Raw genomic sequence first — 19,273 nt, 5'->3', positions numbered from 1 at the left:
TCATGTCAGAGTCGTGTCAGAGTCATGTCAGAGTCGTGTCAGAGTCATGTCAGAGTCGTGTCAGAGTCGTGTCACCACTTAGATGCAAAGGTGAAGATTTATGAAATTCTAATTAGAAGTCCTTATTCCCCCCCTGCTTGATGTGATGTTGATACTTATTGATAAGATGAGATCAATCCATTTTCTCTTCGATGACATTGTATATTTTGCAGGACCCATATAGATATACCATAGATATGATAGTAAACTAGTTATACTGTACAGGAGATGGACAGATGACTGGTGGCAGACTGGTGTATTAAAGGATAATTTTCAACCCTGAACCCCCCAGAGTCATGTCAGAGTCATGTCAGAGTCGTGTCAGAGTCGTGTCAGAGTCATGTCAGAGTCTTCTCAGAGTCATGTCAGAGTCGTGTCAGAGTCGTGTCAGAGTCATGTCAGAGTCGTGTCAGAGTCGTGTCAGAGTCATGTCAGAGTCTTCTCAGAGTCATGTCAGAGTCGTGTCAGAGTCGTGTCAGAGTCATGTCAGAGTCGTGTCAGAGTCGTGTCAGAGTCATGTCAGAGTCTTCTCAGAGTCATGTCAGAGTCGTGTCAGAGTCGTGTCAGAGTCGTGTCAGAGTCGTGTCAGAGTCGTGTCAGAGTCATGTCAGAGTCGTGTCAGAGTCATGTCAGAGTCCAAGAGTCGTATCAAAGTCATCTCAGAGTCGTATAGTTTCATTGAGCTGTAATTTACACAACACAAGGTTTCAATGTCCAAGATGACGTCACATCATTGGATGTGCAAAATAAATTAGCATCGTTTTTTGGGGGGAAATGCCCCTTTAATCAGAGTTATTCTTTAAATGTGTGTTAAGGGGTGTGTGTTATCATTAAGCATTGTGTTGACGAACCCTAGTTCTGGGTGTGTATGCTGCACATGCTCAGTGCGTTTGTGTTCTTGAGGACATGTATGTGTCTGTGTATGTGCGTCTGCGTGTGCGTGTGCGTGTGCGTGTGCGTGTGTGTGTGTGTGTGTGTGTGTGTGTGTGTGTGTGTGTATGTTTGCTGTGTGTGTATGTTTGCTGTGTTCTTGCTGCAGTAACCAGGCTGTGAGGATGCTGGAGTGCAGAGAGAAGCCCACGCCAGACATGTTCGGTGAACTGCTACGCAATGCCAGCAACATGGGAGACCTGCGCAACTGCCCTGTGAGCGCATAAACACACACACACACACACACACACACACACACACACACACACACACACACACACACACACACACACACACACACACACACACACACACACACACACACACACACACACACACACACACACACACACACACACACACACACACACAAAGGGAGCCACATGTGATTGGTGGAGGCGGGACCATTACAAAAAAAATCTAAATCAGTGTTGTTGCTAATCATTGACACATGCTATCCTGTGATAATCCCCCCAGAAAAATCAATTTTGCATTTGATATATTTTTTAAATATTTCACTTTTTTTGTTTATTTTTTTTTTTACAATAATTTGTGATGCCATCACACACACTGGCATTTAAAGGGTTCAAATTCAAAAATGAATTGAATATGTGGTGGTTATGAACAGGGCTGAAGTTGAATAAAAGATTTATGAAAGAAGTAAATTATTTCAACATATAATATTTGTATGGCGTTTTTGAAGAGGACAATTTAGTATGAGTATTCTTTTCAATCTGACATAAAAAAAGAAAAAAAAGATCGAAATCAGTGTTGTTGCTAATCATTGACATATGCTAGCCTGTAATAACCCCCCCCCCCCCCAGAAAAATCCACTTTGCATTTGATATATTGAAAATATAATTTTCTTTTTGATAAAATGTTATAATAATTTGTGATGCAAACTCTGGCATTTTTTTTTTTTTATAAATGTTTTTCTTTTCTTTTCTTTTCTTTTCATACATAAAACAGAACATAACAGTACAATAATAATAATAATAATAATAATAATAATAATAATAATAATAATAATAATAATAATAATAATAATAACAATAATAATAATAACAATGACAACAGCGACAACAACAATAATAACAGTAACATGAATCATAATGACCTTGACAAGAGACAGACAAACAAGAAAAAGTAAAATAATAAAAATTAAAATAAATGTGGCTCAGGCACTAGCAACCATGTTTGTGTATCCTTGAGGTGGCTCTTGAGGATTCGGATCCCTGCCAGTGTTAGGACAGATGTACTAAAATAGACTAAGTGTGCGACGTGTGTGTGTATGTGTACTATATGTGTGTTTTACCTATGTGCTTGTGCGTACCCTATGTGTGCGTTTTATGTGTGTGTGTTTAGTAAGTCTTGTGCATTTTATGTGTGCATGCTTCATATGTGTGAGTGCATATGTGTTCTGTGTGTGTGTTGTGTGTGTGTGTATGTGGGCATGAACACGTTTGCACCTTTACAATTGTCATGATACCCTCAACAACGATACCAGCATTAACAAAACAACACAAGGCAGCATTGGTCCACAAGGAGGCTATGGGTAATGGGGAAACCCACCAAGTACAGTGGCAGACAGTGCAGGCCCGATATGAGACACATATGGGTCCCATATTTCATAGAAAGTGTCCAGTTCTATATCATACTAGCTTCCGCTCAGCGTCATCTGCACTAACCTCACTTCGTGCATATGCACTGAATAAAAACTCACAATGTACCTTTACATACCAACATTCGTCTGGCCACACCCCTATCCGCTACCTTCATAAGCAGGTGTGTGGCCCCACACTCGCCTCCTTCTTCACTTTCACCACAAGAAAGTGCCTGTATACCAATCACTTGACAAGGGTATTAACACTTTCACTGCCACACACGAGATATCTCGGGTTTCCGATAGTTATGTTGAAAGCCACTCACGAGATTTCTCGGATTTACATTTTCTTTTTTTTTTTTTTTGCGATCTGAAATCATATTGCATCACGCAAGCCTACCCGAGTATACCCGAGCGCCGCCGGCGATCATATGTGGAAAAAAGCGCCCCCTATCGTCTCCCAGATGACATAAGGGATTTTGGAATGGACTCAATGAAAATGGATGGGGAAAAAAATCCGGTACTCCACATTTTCCAGTCCACTGATCCAGCCGGGGTTACCACAGTTCATTCTGGAGCCTCTCAGCTCCGTGGAATCATGTGTACTACTGTATCACGTTGGATCCATACACTTATCGATTTTTTCGAATGGTGATCAGGAATTGGAATATACCAGTTGGATACCATCTGATGTCAGGTAAGGAATCTATGTTATCAGTGTTAGGATAATCAGACTAATTTTGATGAAGATATAGGCTGTTTTGTGAAATGGGCTCTTTCGGTTTCACTGTAAAAGTCCAACAGGAAATCAACACGGCGATTATCCGTGCGCGGCCCGAATGTGCTTGCGTGCACGTATAATATTGATCATCTAGCGTTTATTTGAAAACGATTCATAAATAGGCCGACGAATATCAACGTTCTGGAATATTCCAGTAAAAGACGATTATCATAGAATGGTCCAGAATGAACTGTTTTTTATCTCAAAACGGGTGCTTTTCTAAATGCTCTGAAACGGAAATGAAGCGATAAAAAAACAATCTGCCTTGACAGCACTGACTGGAAAAGTAGTCTTTGATAAGCGACGGGCAGATTAGACACATAGCCATAATTTAAAACAGATTAGGCGATATTAACGTTAACATTGAAGTGGACCGTGGCATCAAGGGGGTAAAAAGGAAAACCCGGCGTGGCACTCAAAGTGTTAAGCTGAAGAAAGTTGAGTTACGTGTTTACATTTTTTCTTGCTTTTTTCTTTCTCTCATACTTTTACAAAGAAAAGAGTTAAGTCATAATGTTTACCTCGGAGGGTCGCGCTAGCAACGTTACCCTTCACCAGCGGTTCTTCATTTCCTCCTCTGCCGTACGTCTTGGAGCGGGGTTGACGCCACTGTCGTGGACGGCATCCGCGCCCGGTAGGCGTCCGGTAGGTAGTTTGCCTCTCCAAGGAGCTGGTGCACCAGCGCCGTCTCCTGTGAGATGGCCTGGTTCCTGCTCTGGTTCATTTGCCGCCGGAGAGTCGTCCGCTGTTGGGCGGCCGGCTCCTCTGGTGGCGGAGGATTTGAGACGCAAACTTTTTGCGTCTGCTCGCTCCCGTCGTAAGATGGTGGCTTGTAGATGCGAACGGCCTGGTTTTGGGGAGTTGCTGGAGCCGGATGATGATGCGTCTGCTTCTCCGTGGCCGATGGAAACTGAGGACTACATGGTAGAGGCAGACAGGTTCTTGTTTGACGCCCCGGTCGAGACATGTCCGCCTCCCGTCCAGGTTACACTGGCGGGGGGTGATAGGTCTCCTTGGGGTCCCTCGTACGCTGATGTTGGGTTAGAACCTCCGACTCAGCGGCGGGATGCCCTGCTATCAGCCACATCGGAATGTGGCTCTGCAACCAGTAGTCTGCCGCATGTGAGGGACACGAGCTCGGTGGGGGAAAGTATGCAGGGGGAACTGCGTGCTTTGTTCCCCGAGCTCATGGCGGCGGCGGCAGTCGCAAACGGCGTGCCGCTGCCGCAGCCACTGCCTGTTCCTGTCCCTGATGATCTCATAGGTCATCTATGGCAACGTCGTCCTGTGAGAGAGACGGGCGTTGTCTGCCCATTTTTCCCCTCGATGGAGGCCTACGTCCGTCAGGGACAGGTGGTCTCCCACATTACGGGCCTCACCCCCGCCTACGTGCAAGTCACGAGGGTGTTGGGTTTGGTAGAAGGTATGAAGGAGGGGGTGCCTCGGCTTGATAGGCCGATGGCAGCTCTCCTTTGTCCTGAGGTGGTGTGGGAGCCTTTACGGAAGCCGGTTCCCCACGGGAAATCGGCGAGGCGGTTGGCTTACTGGAGTGACCAGTCATTCATCTCCGCGACTCAATCTCTGGCTGCCACGTCTAACATCGCGCAGCTGGCGAGATTCATGTCCGGGATAATGACAGGCGGTGCGGAGCTGACCGAAGTGCAACGTGATCAGCTCGCCCAGGCGGCAGGAGCCATCCTGGATCTGATCCAGCTGCAGGCCGTCGCCGCTGGGAAAGTATGCGCCCTGGCCACTCTAGCCCAGCGCCACCTTTGGCTGGAGCAGGCACGTGTGACGGAGAGGAAGAGGACTCCACTTCTGACGGCACCCCTCTCCGATGCTGGGCTCTTTGGGTCGGCGTTGCAGCTGATGACCTCAACCTGCAGGGAAATGCAGGGGGAGCGTTCCGTGCTCCAGCCTCATTTCCCCCCACCCGATGTCGCCGGTGGAGTCAGACGGAAGGCTCGTCGTCGAGGTTCCGCCGCCGAAGCCGCCGCTGCTACCACCGCCACTGCTGGCCCTTCAGCGAAGAAGGCCAGGAGTAGAGAGGGCGCCTCGGCCACTGCAGCCGGCCCATCCACGCTCGGAGGTGACGGTAGGGATCGTCGTGACCAGCCTCCAGTCCTTTACCGTCCCTCCGGGGCTCCCCGGGGTGGCAAATCCCGAGCGGCTCGTGGCAGGCGTCGCTAGTGACTTTTTCCCTCTGTTGGTCCCCCATGTTCCCTTCCCGGCCCACCATATGATTTTTGTTAAATAAAAGGTCCCTCCTGGGAGGGACTGTTTTTGTTACAAACTGTGTGTTTATTCACTACATATGATGGGGATACGATGTGTGAACCTTTCGCTAGTGTGGGTTTGATAGGAGGGCTAGACTTATAGTCTTGTTGGTCGCTACATTTTCATGTTATAGAGCTTAAGCAAGGCCTGCAGCTTACACTCAGGTTTTTTCTGCCTCGACCTGAAGATTAGGTCTTCACATAAAGGTAGAGGTTAGTTGTGTGCTCTGTTGCTTAAACAGTGATATTGAGCCGCAACACTGTTGTGTTGGTCTGCAGTAATGCTCGTGTGTGTAAAGGTACCGCGGTTTTTCAGGCCGCTCTCTCTCTCTATCAAATCTTCTGTGTCTTGCAACATAAACACGGGTGTCGGGTTCACACATATAAAACTTTGGCCTTGTTATAAACCCTGTTCACAGACTTGTCTGTGGCTAGCGTGCATTGAGTTAGCTTGCGCTGTTCATTAGCATACTGGCTACTTAAGGTATCATATGGCTATTTGTTGTTGTCGTAATCGAGGGTTGGGCTTGCGAGGGGGTACCGGATAAACCCCTCCTTCCCTCTTCTGATTGGTCGGGTTTTTTTTTTACCCTCTTTTTCATTCGGTCCGGCCAAGCTGTTAGGCAGCTTGGCACGGGGGGGGGGGGGGGGGGGGTTCCCTGACTCCGCACCTATCACGGGCAGTTGAGTCATGGGTTTCCCCCCATCATAGAATACGTCACTGGGCACGTTTCTATTGGACGACGGCTTCCGTGAGTTTTTTCAGACCCATGTGTGGTTCTGTCATTGTCAAGTTGTCGGTGCAGAGCGTAGGAACTTGGTGTTCTACTACGCTCGATATACGTGTAACTTGAGTCTGTTGGTCACATGGCTCAATGTTACCGTGACTTTTCAATTCATGGCTCACGTGGGAAGTCTCTCTGAGGATTCCCGTCTCCTCCCTGTGGTGAGGGTGGCGGGATGTAAAAATTTAAAAAAAATTACCCTCAGCCGCGTCACGTGGGATTCATGTCAGTCTGTGTTTCTTTCTTTTTTAATAAAAAGAGGAAAGAACGTGAAGCACGACGGCTCCTTGTCGTTCTCCCAGGCGACTTGGAGGAACAATGTCTGGTGTCTTGTTAGACTATCCATTGATGTGTTTGGGTCTCGACGCGTACATAGTGCTGGCTCGGGGTGTTTCTGATAAGAATCACGCATGAGGCTGGTACGCCTTGGTTGCTCGTTATTAAAACGGCGTTTTTATAGGGCAACAGGGATGGAGGTTTTCTCTTCCGAGCGCCTGTTGCTAGGTCTCGACGAATTCTCGTTCATATCTGGGGGATGTTAACGGAATAGATCAAAACATAGGTAGAGGGGTCTCACGCCCCTTGGGGTGGGCCACTGAGCGCGGTACGAATGGGACCGTCTGGGTGGCGCCCTCTTTTCATGTTTTAGATTGACACGCGTACCTACCCCCTCTCTTGGAGTGGGGATGTCGGCGTGATTAGGGCATGGGACTGGTTCTGGTCACGCTGGTCCAGGTCAGTTAACCCGTTGTCCGCCGGGGACGCAGATCTGCTGTTCTGGTACCCTGAGGGACTTGTGCTTTTTTCAGGGGGAAAAATGCCAGGTCGGCCCGGGCGTCACAGGGTTGGGCGTTATGGAGACCCTTTGTTGGGTACATGTTGTACCCTTTGCTACTGTATCATGAAGGGGCTGGTTCTCCATTCTTTTCGCCCCTCTCTTACGCATGGCGAATAGGGGGTTGTTGGGGTGGTCTTATGGACCTCCTCTGGCATCCCTGTGTGCTTCCTGGTCCGCCGGGCCCGGTCCGAAGTTGTGTTTCGTCGACCCGTAGGCCTGGGATAACCCCGTTTTGAAAACTGAAACACTTGTACTGCGGTATAGCCAGTGTATACCCGCAGGTGTGTTTTGGAGTTTTTTCTTGAGGGGTTATAGGAACAACCACCGCATGTGGTACCAAGAGGGTGGTTGATTCCCTGGTGTGTTGGAGCGGAGTCAACTCCCGGGTTACCCGGTTGAGTGTGCCCCTGCACGTTCATGACGTCTGCCAATCGTGTCAGCCTTCTCTGCCTCGGCCCCTCTGGGTCGGGATTTTTTGGTGGAGGCTTTGTCATGGTGCGCAACAATGCCAGCATACGCCCCTTCCGCCGGGGTGCTGTTTTCAGTTGACCCCTTTGGCGCCTGTCTCGTCCGCAGTGCTCCAGGCTCGGGTCAAATGCTTGCTGCCTGGATTGAGGGATCGACCCCTTCTGGAGGTCGTCTCCCCGGTGCGCTGCCTGCTCCCGCTGTAGTGTAGCCTCTTGAGTGCTTCGAGTTACAGCCATGCTGACTGCCTGAGTGTGCCAGGGTCAGTGTGCCAGGCGGCATGCTAGTGGGGGGAAGGGCCCGCTCTTGGATGGGCCCTGTCCGAATACGCTGGCAATGTGGGGGGCGGTGTCACTAGTGACCGCCTGGTGAGGTCTTGATGCTGTGGCGTCGTTGACCTCTCCGGTCTGGGTCTGGGTCTTCCTTCGCGCTTCGCTGCTACGGCCTTGCCACGGGGTTGAGTTTGCTCTTGACCCCGTGATTTTGGGGGCAGTAACGAGGTTTGTTCCTTCCGTTCGTTCCCTGGTGGCATGCGGGTTGTGCGTGTGCGTAGTCATGGGGTCAAGCCACGGTCTGCTCACCCTGTGCGTTGAGTTGCTCGAGTTCCTCTTTGCACAGTCGGATCCGTCTCCCTCCCGTCCTCCAATAGGGAGGGTATCCTCCATTAGGGAGGGTCGGGGGGCTCGGTCCTCCCCGGTTCTGATGGTTGTGGGGGGCCTCAGTGGGGTACATTTGTCGAGCTTCAAGCTCCTGCTCAGCTCCCGTTGTGCAGATGACGCTGAGCGGAAGCTAGTATGATATAGAACGATAGGTTATGAATATAACCGTAGTTCTATGAATACTAGTGACGCTCAGCGTCTGGACGCCACTGCGGCCTTTGATCTTGCCTTGTGGTGAAAGATTGGGAAGGAGGCGAGTGTGGGGCCACACACCTGCTTATGAAGGTAGCGGATAGGGGTGTGGCCAGGCGAATGTTGGTATGTAAAGGTACATTGTGAGTTTTTATTCAGTGCATATGCACAAAGTGAGGTTAGTGCAGATGACGCTGAGCGTCACTGGTATTCATAGAACTACGGTTATATTCATAACCTATCGTTTAGAGTGCAGCATGCACATGATGTATTCACAGGGAATGCATTCCATTATAATATTGTGCCATGACCTTTTTGATGGGACCTCGTCCTTGATCCAGAACAACAGAATGTTTTTCCGAGCAGCAAATGTCAACAAATTGAACAGTCTCCTATGTTTGAAATTGGCAATATGAATATCTGGGAGGCCTAGTAAGAGGCAGAGGGGATCCAGTTCGATCGGGGTCTGGAATATATCAGATAGTTCCTCTCCGACAGGGGTCAGCAACCTTTTTGACATGGAGTGCCTGTTTGAAATATAGTTGTAACTAGTGTGCCTCAATAATATTCCATGCATCGTACATTTTTTTCTCATAATCAGGTCTTTTTAATGATAATTTTTACATTATTACATCATTATTGTTATTGTTATTATTAACAATATTATTATGATGGTTGTATCAACCCTAAATCTGAGTTGGGGGTGGGGGGATGCAATGCAGACAAACAGCTGCATACAGTGCGACCATTTCACTCACATTTGCCCATTCATTTTTGGACACATCACACACCATTGGTGTGTGTACTGTACGTGTGCTGTCATAGCTCCACCTACAGGCCTAATGGAGAACACCAGGATGTGAATGGAGGGTGAATGTGAGGTATATCGTGTAAATAAGTTTTGATTGATCGCAAGACTACACTGTAAAAAAAAATATAATAATAAGTTACCAGAACTTAAAAATATTGAGTTCAGTTACTGTGCATTAAGGTTTTCACTTTTCAATCCATAATAAGTTAACAGAAAAATAAGTACACAACCACATTATTTCAACATAATAAAACTATGTTTATTGTCATTGTTTTAAGAACACAAGTTGACTTGGTAATACTAAAATTTTGAGTAAAAAAAATTGCTTTTAACATGTGCAATGTTCAATGAAATAGAAAAATAAATAATACAATTTGTTGATTAATCCCACTGGTCACAATGGTGACCGTAATAATGTTTTTGTTATAAGGCTCTGCAAATGTTACTGAATGATGTAGCAATGTATTTCCAGCTAAATTGAAATAATAAACAAATAAAGGGTCTCAATTAAATATGTGGTAGTAAAAAGAACCTGTGGGAGGATTTCAACAAGATAAATGCGACAACAGTGCAAAATATTTAACTATAATATTTCAAAGCAAAAAAAAAATAATTATAATTTTCATTTTTTATTTTTTATTTTTTATTTTTTTTGCTGCCCCCTGTGTCTATGCAAATGCCCCCGCGTGCCTATGCAGGCACGCGTGCCTAGGGTTGCATACCCCTGCTCTATGATATCGAACCAATGGCTCTGGAGCTTTACACAGGACCAAAAGCAGTGGACGTGGTTTCCAATCTCTATCTTGCATTTAAAGCAGAGTGGGGATGCATTGGGATCCATTGGGATCCATTTGACTGTTGACCATTGGGGACGAACAACGGATATATACGTGTTTCGATTCCACCCGTTGTGGACAGAAGCACGGACATGTCCGTGGGAAGGTTGTTTTGGCTTTATTCCATTTTAATAACCTATTCAAGGTCGCCGAGCTGCACTGCAGATGTACCCTACTCTTTGAATTCGCCAAAGTGCAATACCGGCCAGATCCTCTTAGGGGCGCTGTCGCGATAATGCAGTGTGCCCTGTGGCTGAACGGAGCATTATTTCTTTTGACTTTCAATGGAGTTTTCAGTTAGCTGGATTCTGGATGTGCAGCCTGTAGCTTGGATTACGTTTTGGATCGCGGATTTCACTATGCAATAAGGGGATTTATCATCAGGCAATGGACATATCGATCTACCAGATGGCGATCGATAATGGGGAAATGCTCGGGGGGATCCAACCGGCTCATGGTAAGATCTTTTTCATGTAAATTACAGCCCGATCGAGCCTTGTTATGATACGATACGATCAGCGTATGTGGCTACTTAGACGAACACGGTTATTGGTAATCAATAATAAGAAACGACGTCCCCCGCCCCCCCCCCCCCCCCTTTCATGCATACATGCTTGAGGATCGTGCCGATCATATGCAGTTTGAGTTTGAACTGTAGCTTATGTATAACGGAAATGCCATTGGATATAACGTTAGTAGCTATTAGCCCTTTATCTAGCCTTCCAGGAAATATACTAGACCAAATGCCGTATAACGCTTATATTCACTGCGCTATAACATGAGAACGTATTGATGATTTTTTTCCCTTTAAGCCATTTTGAAGGGACGGTTTATGGACTCAATTGACAATGAGAATGGACAGATAGCAATACTATAAAGTATAGATTTAGCTCTACAAACAGCCCCAAGTCTGTTTACATTTGCTGGTCCTCTAGAGATTTATTATTATTATTATTTATTAGACGCATCCCAATGGCCCCGAATGTGTTAAGGTCAGGGGTAATATGAATGCGGTGTAAGATTCTAATTTGGAAAGACTTGGTGCGGTTGCAAACAGAATTTTTTTTTGGGTAGGTCCATGCATCCTGCCAGTCCTCGTCCGTGATCTCTATGTCCAAGTCTTTTTCCCAGGACTGTTTAGTGACAAGGGAAGATAAAGATGAATTAAGGTTTAGAGTACTATAGAATATAGATATTTGTTTTTTAGGAATCTGCAAGGAGAGGGCTTTCTCCACCTGTGAGGTGGAACTGTTAATTAACAGTGAGGTGTCCTTGGTGATAAACTGCCTAATTTGTAAGTATTTAAAAAATTCCGTTTTCAATAGGCCATACCACTGCTGCAGCTGTAGAAAGGACATTAGGGTCTGGCCATCAAACAAGTGGCCAAGATCAGTTATGCCCTGCGTATGCCAGGTCTTGAAGCCGCCGCCAATTTGGTCTGGCTTAAAGTCAGGATTGCCTACGATCGGGGTAAGAGGAGAGGTCAGCTTAGCTCGGCCCTCCACCTTACGGACAGTCTTCCAGGCCTTGACGGAGCATAGTGTGATGGGGTTAGAGCATATTTTCCTAACAGACTTAAAGTCTTTGATAAATAGTAGGTTCCACAGGGGGGACTTAGATTGCGAGGATTCAATGTCTAGCCAGATTGATAGTGGGTCTGATCTGAACCAGCCAACAAGTACCCTAAGGTGTGCTGCTAGTTGGTAATGTCTAATACTAGGTATCTAAGAAGGGGGGAAAGTTGGCCTTAAACAATGTATCATAGGTGGGTGTCACAAATACTCCTAAGTAAACAAAGCCGGAGGGCGACCAGCGAAATGGGAAGGGCTCGGGCAGAATCGGGATGGATTTAAGTGTCCCAAGTGGCATTGCTTCGGATTTGGAAAAGTTTATTTTGTACCCCGAGAAGGTTCCAAATGTGGAAATCATGCGGGTTAGACATGGAATGGAAGAGTCAGGTTTAGATATAAAGATCAGTATGTCGTCCGCGTAAAGACTGATTTTGTGCTCCCTCTCGCCCACCCTAATACCTGAGACCGCGGCTGACTGCCTAATGGCCTGAGCGAGTGGTTCTATGGCCATGTCAAATAGTAAAGGGCTAAGAGGGTCCCCCTGGGGGTTCCCCCGTTGTAGAGGAAAGTTGTTAGACCTAAGCCCGAACCACCGTCATCCGTGAGTTGTAAAGAACCTTGACCCAGTCAATAAAAGTGTTTCCTAGGCCAAATTCAACGAGGGTTAGAAACAAATACGGCCATTCTACACGGTCGAATGCCTTCTCTGCGTTGAGAGACAGAACCACCGCAGGCAGGGTGGTCTATCTCACGAGTCATTTGGATGATATTAAGGAGCCATCTCATGTTGTCGGTAGAGTTCCTACCCTTAATAAAACCAGTCTGATCTTCGTTAATAATGAAAGGGAGCACTTTTTCTAGGCGCATGGACAGGATCTTGGAGAGCTATTTTTGGTCCGAATTAAGTAGGGCTATAGGCCTATAGGAGGCACACTTTTCAGGGCATTTACCCTTTTTAAGGAGAAGGCAAATATTAGCCTCCCGTAGGGACTGGGGTAATATCCCAACCTCAGAGGAATGATTAAGCATTGCCAGCAGGGGATCAAAGAGAATATGACCGAATTCCTTATAGAATTCGCATCCGAAACCGTCCGGGCCCGGAGCCTTACCAGATGGCATACCCTTAAGGGCGCACAGAGCTTCTTCCTTCGTAATTGGGGCATTAAGGAGCAAGTTCTGATCTTTCGATACCTTAGGGAGGTGCAAGTCAGCGAAAAAAGCTTGCATGTCAGAGAGAGCACCATCGGGTCGTTCAGTCCTATAGAGTTGGGTATAGAAAGAGGCAAACTCTTTATTAATAGTTTTGATGTCAAAGGACCTGACCCCGTTTGAGTCTGAGGCTATTACTTGGGTGTCAGCCCTCTTTTTTGCCAAGTTAACTAGGCACCTGCCAGGCTTGTCACCGTGTTCATACATTCTCTGTCTGGCAAATTTAAGAGAGTATTCGGCGTCCTGGATCAGAAGAGTGTTTAACGCAGTTCTGGTGGCCGTAAGCTCTATAAGCACAGCCAGGGCTGGGTTTGAAACATGTTGATTCTCAAGGTCGGCTAGTTTGGATTCAAGAAGTTTGCATTGTTCATTTTTCTTGCATTTCTTGGATGATACGTAAGACATAATCAGTCCGCGAGAAAAGACCTTGGATGTTGCCCAGAGCAGAGACGGGTTATCCGTAGAGTTAATTGAGTAGAACATTTTAAATTCCAATTCGAAATAGGAGACAAACCTTGAGGAGGTATGGGTTAAGACGCCAATGTCTCGACAGCGCCCTCTCTTCTGACAAGGAGTAGACCAGATATATAGGGGCGTGATCCGATAAAACAATACTTCCGATTGTGCAGGATGATACTAGAAAGAGCTTAGCGGAAGGGATGAAGAAATAGTCTATTCTACTGTTGCTCTTATGTGGGCCGCTAAAAAAGGTGAACTTCAGTTCGGATGGGCAAAGGGTTCTCCAGACATCTGAGAATCCGATGTCTATACATAGGGAGGAGAGCATCTTTGCTTGCCTAGAGGGGGGAGCCAAACTGGGTGGGAGTTTGTCAAGAGACGATATAAGGTGACAGTTAAAGTCTCCACCCACAAAAGCATTCTCAGAGGCCAGGCCATTAAATTCAGTAAATACTTTGGATAGAAAGTCGGGGGAGTAGCCTGGGGGACAGTATACATTCATAAATGTAATTTCTTTACCCTTAAGAACCCCTTTGATAATCACATAGCGACCTTGGCTATCTAAAGAGGAAGTTATGAGATTGTTATTGATCAGTATGGCCACTCCCCTACTAAATGTAGAATAGTTTGTGGCGAAGACCTGTCCCACCCAACTCTTTTGGAGTTTAGCGGTGTCGTTGGGTCCCATATGGGTTTCTTGTAGTAAAGCAATAGAAACATTCTCCTTCTTTAAAAAATGTCAGAACCGCCTTCCTTTTCGCTAGTTTCTGAAGACCTCAAACATTCCAGGAGCAGAGCTTAAAGCTCTCAGAGTTAGCCGTAGCTAGAGCTGCCGCGGTATCGGTATTACCGCGGTATCGCTGTTACATCATGCCCACCGCAGCGTTGGGCTGAATACCGGCATCACCGCTGTTTTTTTATATATTATTATTATTATTACGCTCTCGTTGGGCTTGCGGCTCTGCAGATATACCCTACTTCTCTGTCGAGATTCCAAGCGACCCTATTGGGTACCAGAAAAGTCACATGAAACACTGCAGACCACTGATTGGTCAGAAGAGATACGCGTCACATGCTTGGAGCATCTTGCAGCGCTTTTACTTCCTGAATCTCAGCCATCACAACACGGCTAATAGTACGTTAGCTCCCACCGGAGACCGGAGTGGATTACCGACGCCGTCGCTCCTCAGGGAACGAGGCATAATGATTTTACTGCAACGAAATGTTATAATAAAAGCCCTTCGTTCTATACACTTGTCTGATTGAAAACTTTATTAACAGACCGCAGAATGGGTACAACTCGGCACGCTCTGAGCAAAGAAAGGAACTTAGATATTAATTGAGTAACGCTTGCCTTGCTATGGTCTGGTAAATACGAACGTGTAACTATACTAACATTAATGCCACAAATCGAATGCCTTTGTAATCATAAGTAGTAACGTTATAATAATAAGAAGAAGAAAGGGTCGGGGGGGTAACCGGCGGGCGCGCCGCTACCACCCCTGCTCGCGACACCGTAGGGGAGACTTCGAATCCGTGTTTCACTTTTAATAACGAATGCGTGCATGCCGAATCCCAAACAATATTCATGCTGCAAAGTCATCCTCTAAAGATAGACATTTAGACTAGAGGCAGGCTATATGCTATAAAGAGTAGACTACAAAAAAAATGCATTCAAACTTTTTTTTTTTTGTGTGTGTTATTACCGCGGCGGTAGGAAATATTTTGCAAATGTGTGCGGTAAGGAAACATCAATACCGCGGCAGCTCTAGCCGTAGCCATAGAATATTAGGGGGTGTGTAGACAGGGCAGACCTAAAAAGGCCTGTGGGCACACCAAATTCACCTATTTTAACCACTAAGCATATGTACCTAGAGACATACATAAAACAAATATTTTCAGTAGCAGACATGTGTCCTGACCCATACATAAAACATACATAAAAAACATATAAAGGTGCGGGACCGGTGGGCCTTTCCCCAACAACACAGGGACTCACCATAGGGCCTAAAACCCTCAAACCTACCATAAGTAGATTACTCTCTCAGTGGCTGCTTGCCACACTCCCAAACCTAAAAAAAAAAGAAAAGAAAAGAAAAGAAAAAGCCTCAGAACTTAGAGTAAATGGAAAAGTTCACATTAAACCTTATAAAAACATGGCTAGGTTTAAACAAGAAGCCTAGAACAGGAACCATAGCAAGAGAAAAACGGGGGGGGGGGGGGGAAATAACCTGTGCACTGCCTGATAAATGTGTGCAGTACGTCCACCAGGCCGGAAGAGGGCGATACTCTGCTGACAGGTCCGTTGTTTCCTATGGTTCACACAGAGTAGCTTGCTGCCTTGTCATAGCGCAATTAGGCCGCCGTGTCAGGAGAGGGCGCTGTGCAAAAGTTCATCTGACATTTTAGCGGCCTAGCAGGGTCAACAGCAGATGATGATGCCTCTGGCCGCAAATGCGACCATTTGCCATGTGTGTGGCTTGCAGAATGTAGCTGGAAGAACGTGGCTGATGGATACATGAGACCCCAGTCCGAAAAAATATGTACACATACACAAGAAAAAAAGAAAAGTGCATCAGGGAGGCATTAAGCCAAGTCGCGCATAGAAGTCCTAGGTCATTTAAACAAAGCTAGCGCTTAGCTCCCCGGCATATAGTGGATGTAAAAAACAAACAAACAAAAAAATAATAAAGTGGCATTATGTAATAGTTATACAAAACACACCAGGCCAACCCCCCATTAAGTCAGACGCAGAGAAAAATAAAGCATCCAGGCGACACTTAACGTCACACAGTCAACCATATTTATAAGAACGAAGAAATATAGAGTGATATGACACTCGGTGCGTTTAGCCATAGAGAGGTGCTAACGGCCCAAAATCAGCTACTACCGCGTTTGGTACTGGTGAGGCCGGTGTTGGGGCCCCTCCACGCCGGGTCTTCAAGAAGTCCACGGCGTCCACAGGCGATGAAAGATGTTTTCTCGCCCCATCCTCGGTTGTGATGACAAGTCTCGCAGGGAATTGAAGAGACGGCTTGAGTCCTAGCTTGTAGAGGGGGGGCCATGACGTCTTTGTAGCGGGAACGCTGCTCCACGACTTCAGGGCATTAGTCTTCAAAGATTAGGACTGGTTTCCCTCTGTATTTCAGCGTTCCCTTCCTCTTCCGTGCCTCCCAGATAATCCTCTCTTTTATTCGATAGTGATGTAGGCGAGCAATAACCACTCTAGGCCTGGAACCGGGTGCTGGCTTGGCAGTAAGGGCCCTGTGACACCGGTCCAGCTCGGGTGGCGTAGGGAGGACCTCCTTCCCCAGAATTTCAACCAGTACCTCCGCAAAAGAGTCGCTGGGCCGGTCGCTATGAATGGACTCATCCAATCCAATATGCGTATATTAGACCGGCGACTCCGGGACTCAACGGTTAGTTAGTTTAGCCTTTAGCTTGTCGTTGTTCTCTTTTAGCGCCGTACACCTAGCCTCTAGCTCGTCCACCCTGCCAGGCCAAGTATTCAAGCTGTCTTCCACGGAGGTCAGACGCTCGGCATGGTCATTAACCGACGTCCAGAGGCTGTCGAGTTTGGATTTGAGCGAGGCAGCGGACGCTCTGATTTCGTTGGTTAGGGATTGCCTTAGCTCTTCAATTAGCCCAGCAATGGCGGTTATATCAGCAGGAGCGTCGCCTCTTGGATTCATTTCTCAGTTGTCTCGTCGCCATTGTGGTTCTTGCAGCCAAAATAAATAGGTAGAAACATAAAGGGGTATATACAAAAAGGTTTAACCGAGTTGAAAATATAAAAATACGGGAGTCACATCGTGGCCATGAGCGACTACCCATCCTTGACCCAGGAACCGGACTCCAAACACTGGCATTTAAAGGGTACAATTCAAAAAATCCTGCACCAGAATGCAGGAAATAAGTCTTTGTAACCAAATATCCCTGGAGGGGACCCCCAGACTCCCCGCTTAAAAAGTGGCCTGACTGGGGCTATATTTCGCACTATATTCCGGCCTGAATGATTTCCCCAGTCCGCCCCTGCACGCAAGTATGTATACACACACACACACACACACACACACCACACACACACACACACACACACACACACACACACACACACACAACACACACACACACACACACACACACACACACACACACACACACACACACACACACACACACACACCACACACACACACACACACACACAAACTCAGACACAGAGGAGAGAGAGAGAGAGAGAGAGATGAGGAGAGAGAGAGAGAGAGAGAGAGAGAGAGAGAGAGAGATGAGAGAGAGAGAGGAGAGAGATGAGAGAGAGAAGAGATGAGAGAGAGAGAGAGAGAGAGAGAGAGAGAGAGAGAGAGAGAGAGAGAGAGAGAGATCTGCAGGTTACGTATTGCTGCCACATGGTCCAGTTTTGCTGGTGAGAGGCAGTGAACAGAGGCAGCTTGATCCTGCACACACCCAGCTCTCTCTGGCCAGAGCATCCGCCAGAGGCAAGCAGCTATCCCCTCCTCCTTCTCTCTTTACAGAGCTCCCCAGCTCCCCTCATGCAGCCCTGCTACCCACACCATTAGCTTACTCATTATCCAGACGCTGATGGTTCACAGGGCTGTCCTATGGAGGGCAGCCAGCTACTGTTTATTTGCATCACTAGCAGAGCCTAGTCTTTTGTAAATACCACCCCGGGCACGGCTAAAACAAAGGGATGGTATTTAGGTGGGAGTCAGACTGCTTGGAAGTAGGTGATATTTACTCTGTGCCAGGGAACGGCAAGACTGGCCACTTAGATATGCATGATCAAAGTGGTTAGTAGTGTGTGTGTGTTCTCTTCCTCAGACATACTGTACAGACTGCTGATTTAGCAGAGTATGGTTGTCCCTAAGGCCTGTGTTGAACAAAAAATGAGTCACTGGATCCGTTTGTTGTTAAGTATTTTTTTTTTCGACAGTGTGCATTGTGTTGTGTATTAACAGAAGCTGTGTTCAACTCATGCACCTTGTGGGAGATCAAAATATTGGTGAAAATGAATTGAAATGTTCAGAGCGATTTTCAAATCATATTTGTTGATCAGCATGAGAATCCCTTCGTCCATAACAGGACAATTAATGTATGTGGGATTGGTCTTGGGCCATGTTGGTGTAGACCCACATGTAATTATTTTTTAAATAATAATTACATAAATTTGGCAATATATCCACATGATTCTTACAAGGAATTTAGAGAATCTGTCCATACATGGCTGGCAGTCAGGAATCTAACATAGGATAGTATAATAATGAAATGAGTAAGATAATGATATCTTGAGGCAGGAACTATGTAGACAACATGTATACATGGTGACCCACGTGATGTTAATTGACATATTACTGAAGGAAACAGGTTGAAATGTGTCTGATGGAGAATAATAACCAACTAAATTGAAAAGTGCGAACATATCCTTTATAAGTGGAGGCGTGGCGAGAGTCCAACATCTGATGAATGAGAACAGGGCAGGGCTCTTTCAACATCATGAGTTTTAATAGAATTATATCATGCATAATATTGGGATACTGTGGAATACAATGTTGTCTAAAATGACAACATACACACGTGAACTTGCATTGTTGAAATTATATTTCATATTATGTGATGGGAATGGGATATCATCGCAAAGGTTACAAAGCTCTGGGATTGATATCTCACAGTAGGTCCTTATGATCATCATGATAATTTCTTCCATATCGCCCAGTTCTAAATGAGGACAAATGTTTTAGGGTGCTATATTAAGCAAATTGAGGCTGTCCCATAGGGGCCTGTGAACCTAGCAGATAGTG

General features: G+C 46.3%; 1 protein-coding gene across 1 annotated transcript in view; it reads left to right on the top strand.

The window, feature by feature from the left end:
- Nucleotides 1-19,273, top strand: part of usp54b (ubiquitin specific peptidase 54b) — a gene marked incomplete at its 5' end in the record, with an annotated part of 144,519 nt that overhangs the window by 100,476 nt on the left and 24,770 nt on the right. Inside the window, one exon of the mRNA XM_084323027.1 lies at nt 1,079-1,184. Coding sequence (XP_084179153.1) covers nt 1,079-1,184 — 106 coding nt within the window. The remainder of the gene's footprint in view (nt 1-1,078; nt 1,185-19,273) is intronic.

Source organism: Notolepis coatsorum, assembly GCF_963971535.1.
Source record: "Notolepis coatsorum genome assembly, chromosome: 10".
NCBI lineage: Eukaryota > Metazoa > Chordata > Actinopteri > Aulopiformes > Paralepididae > Notolepis > Notolepis coatsorum.
The sequence above is the reverse complement of the archived record's forward strand: the minus strand, read 5'-3'. Positions and strand labels throughout refer to the sequence as shown.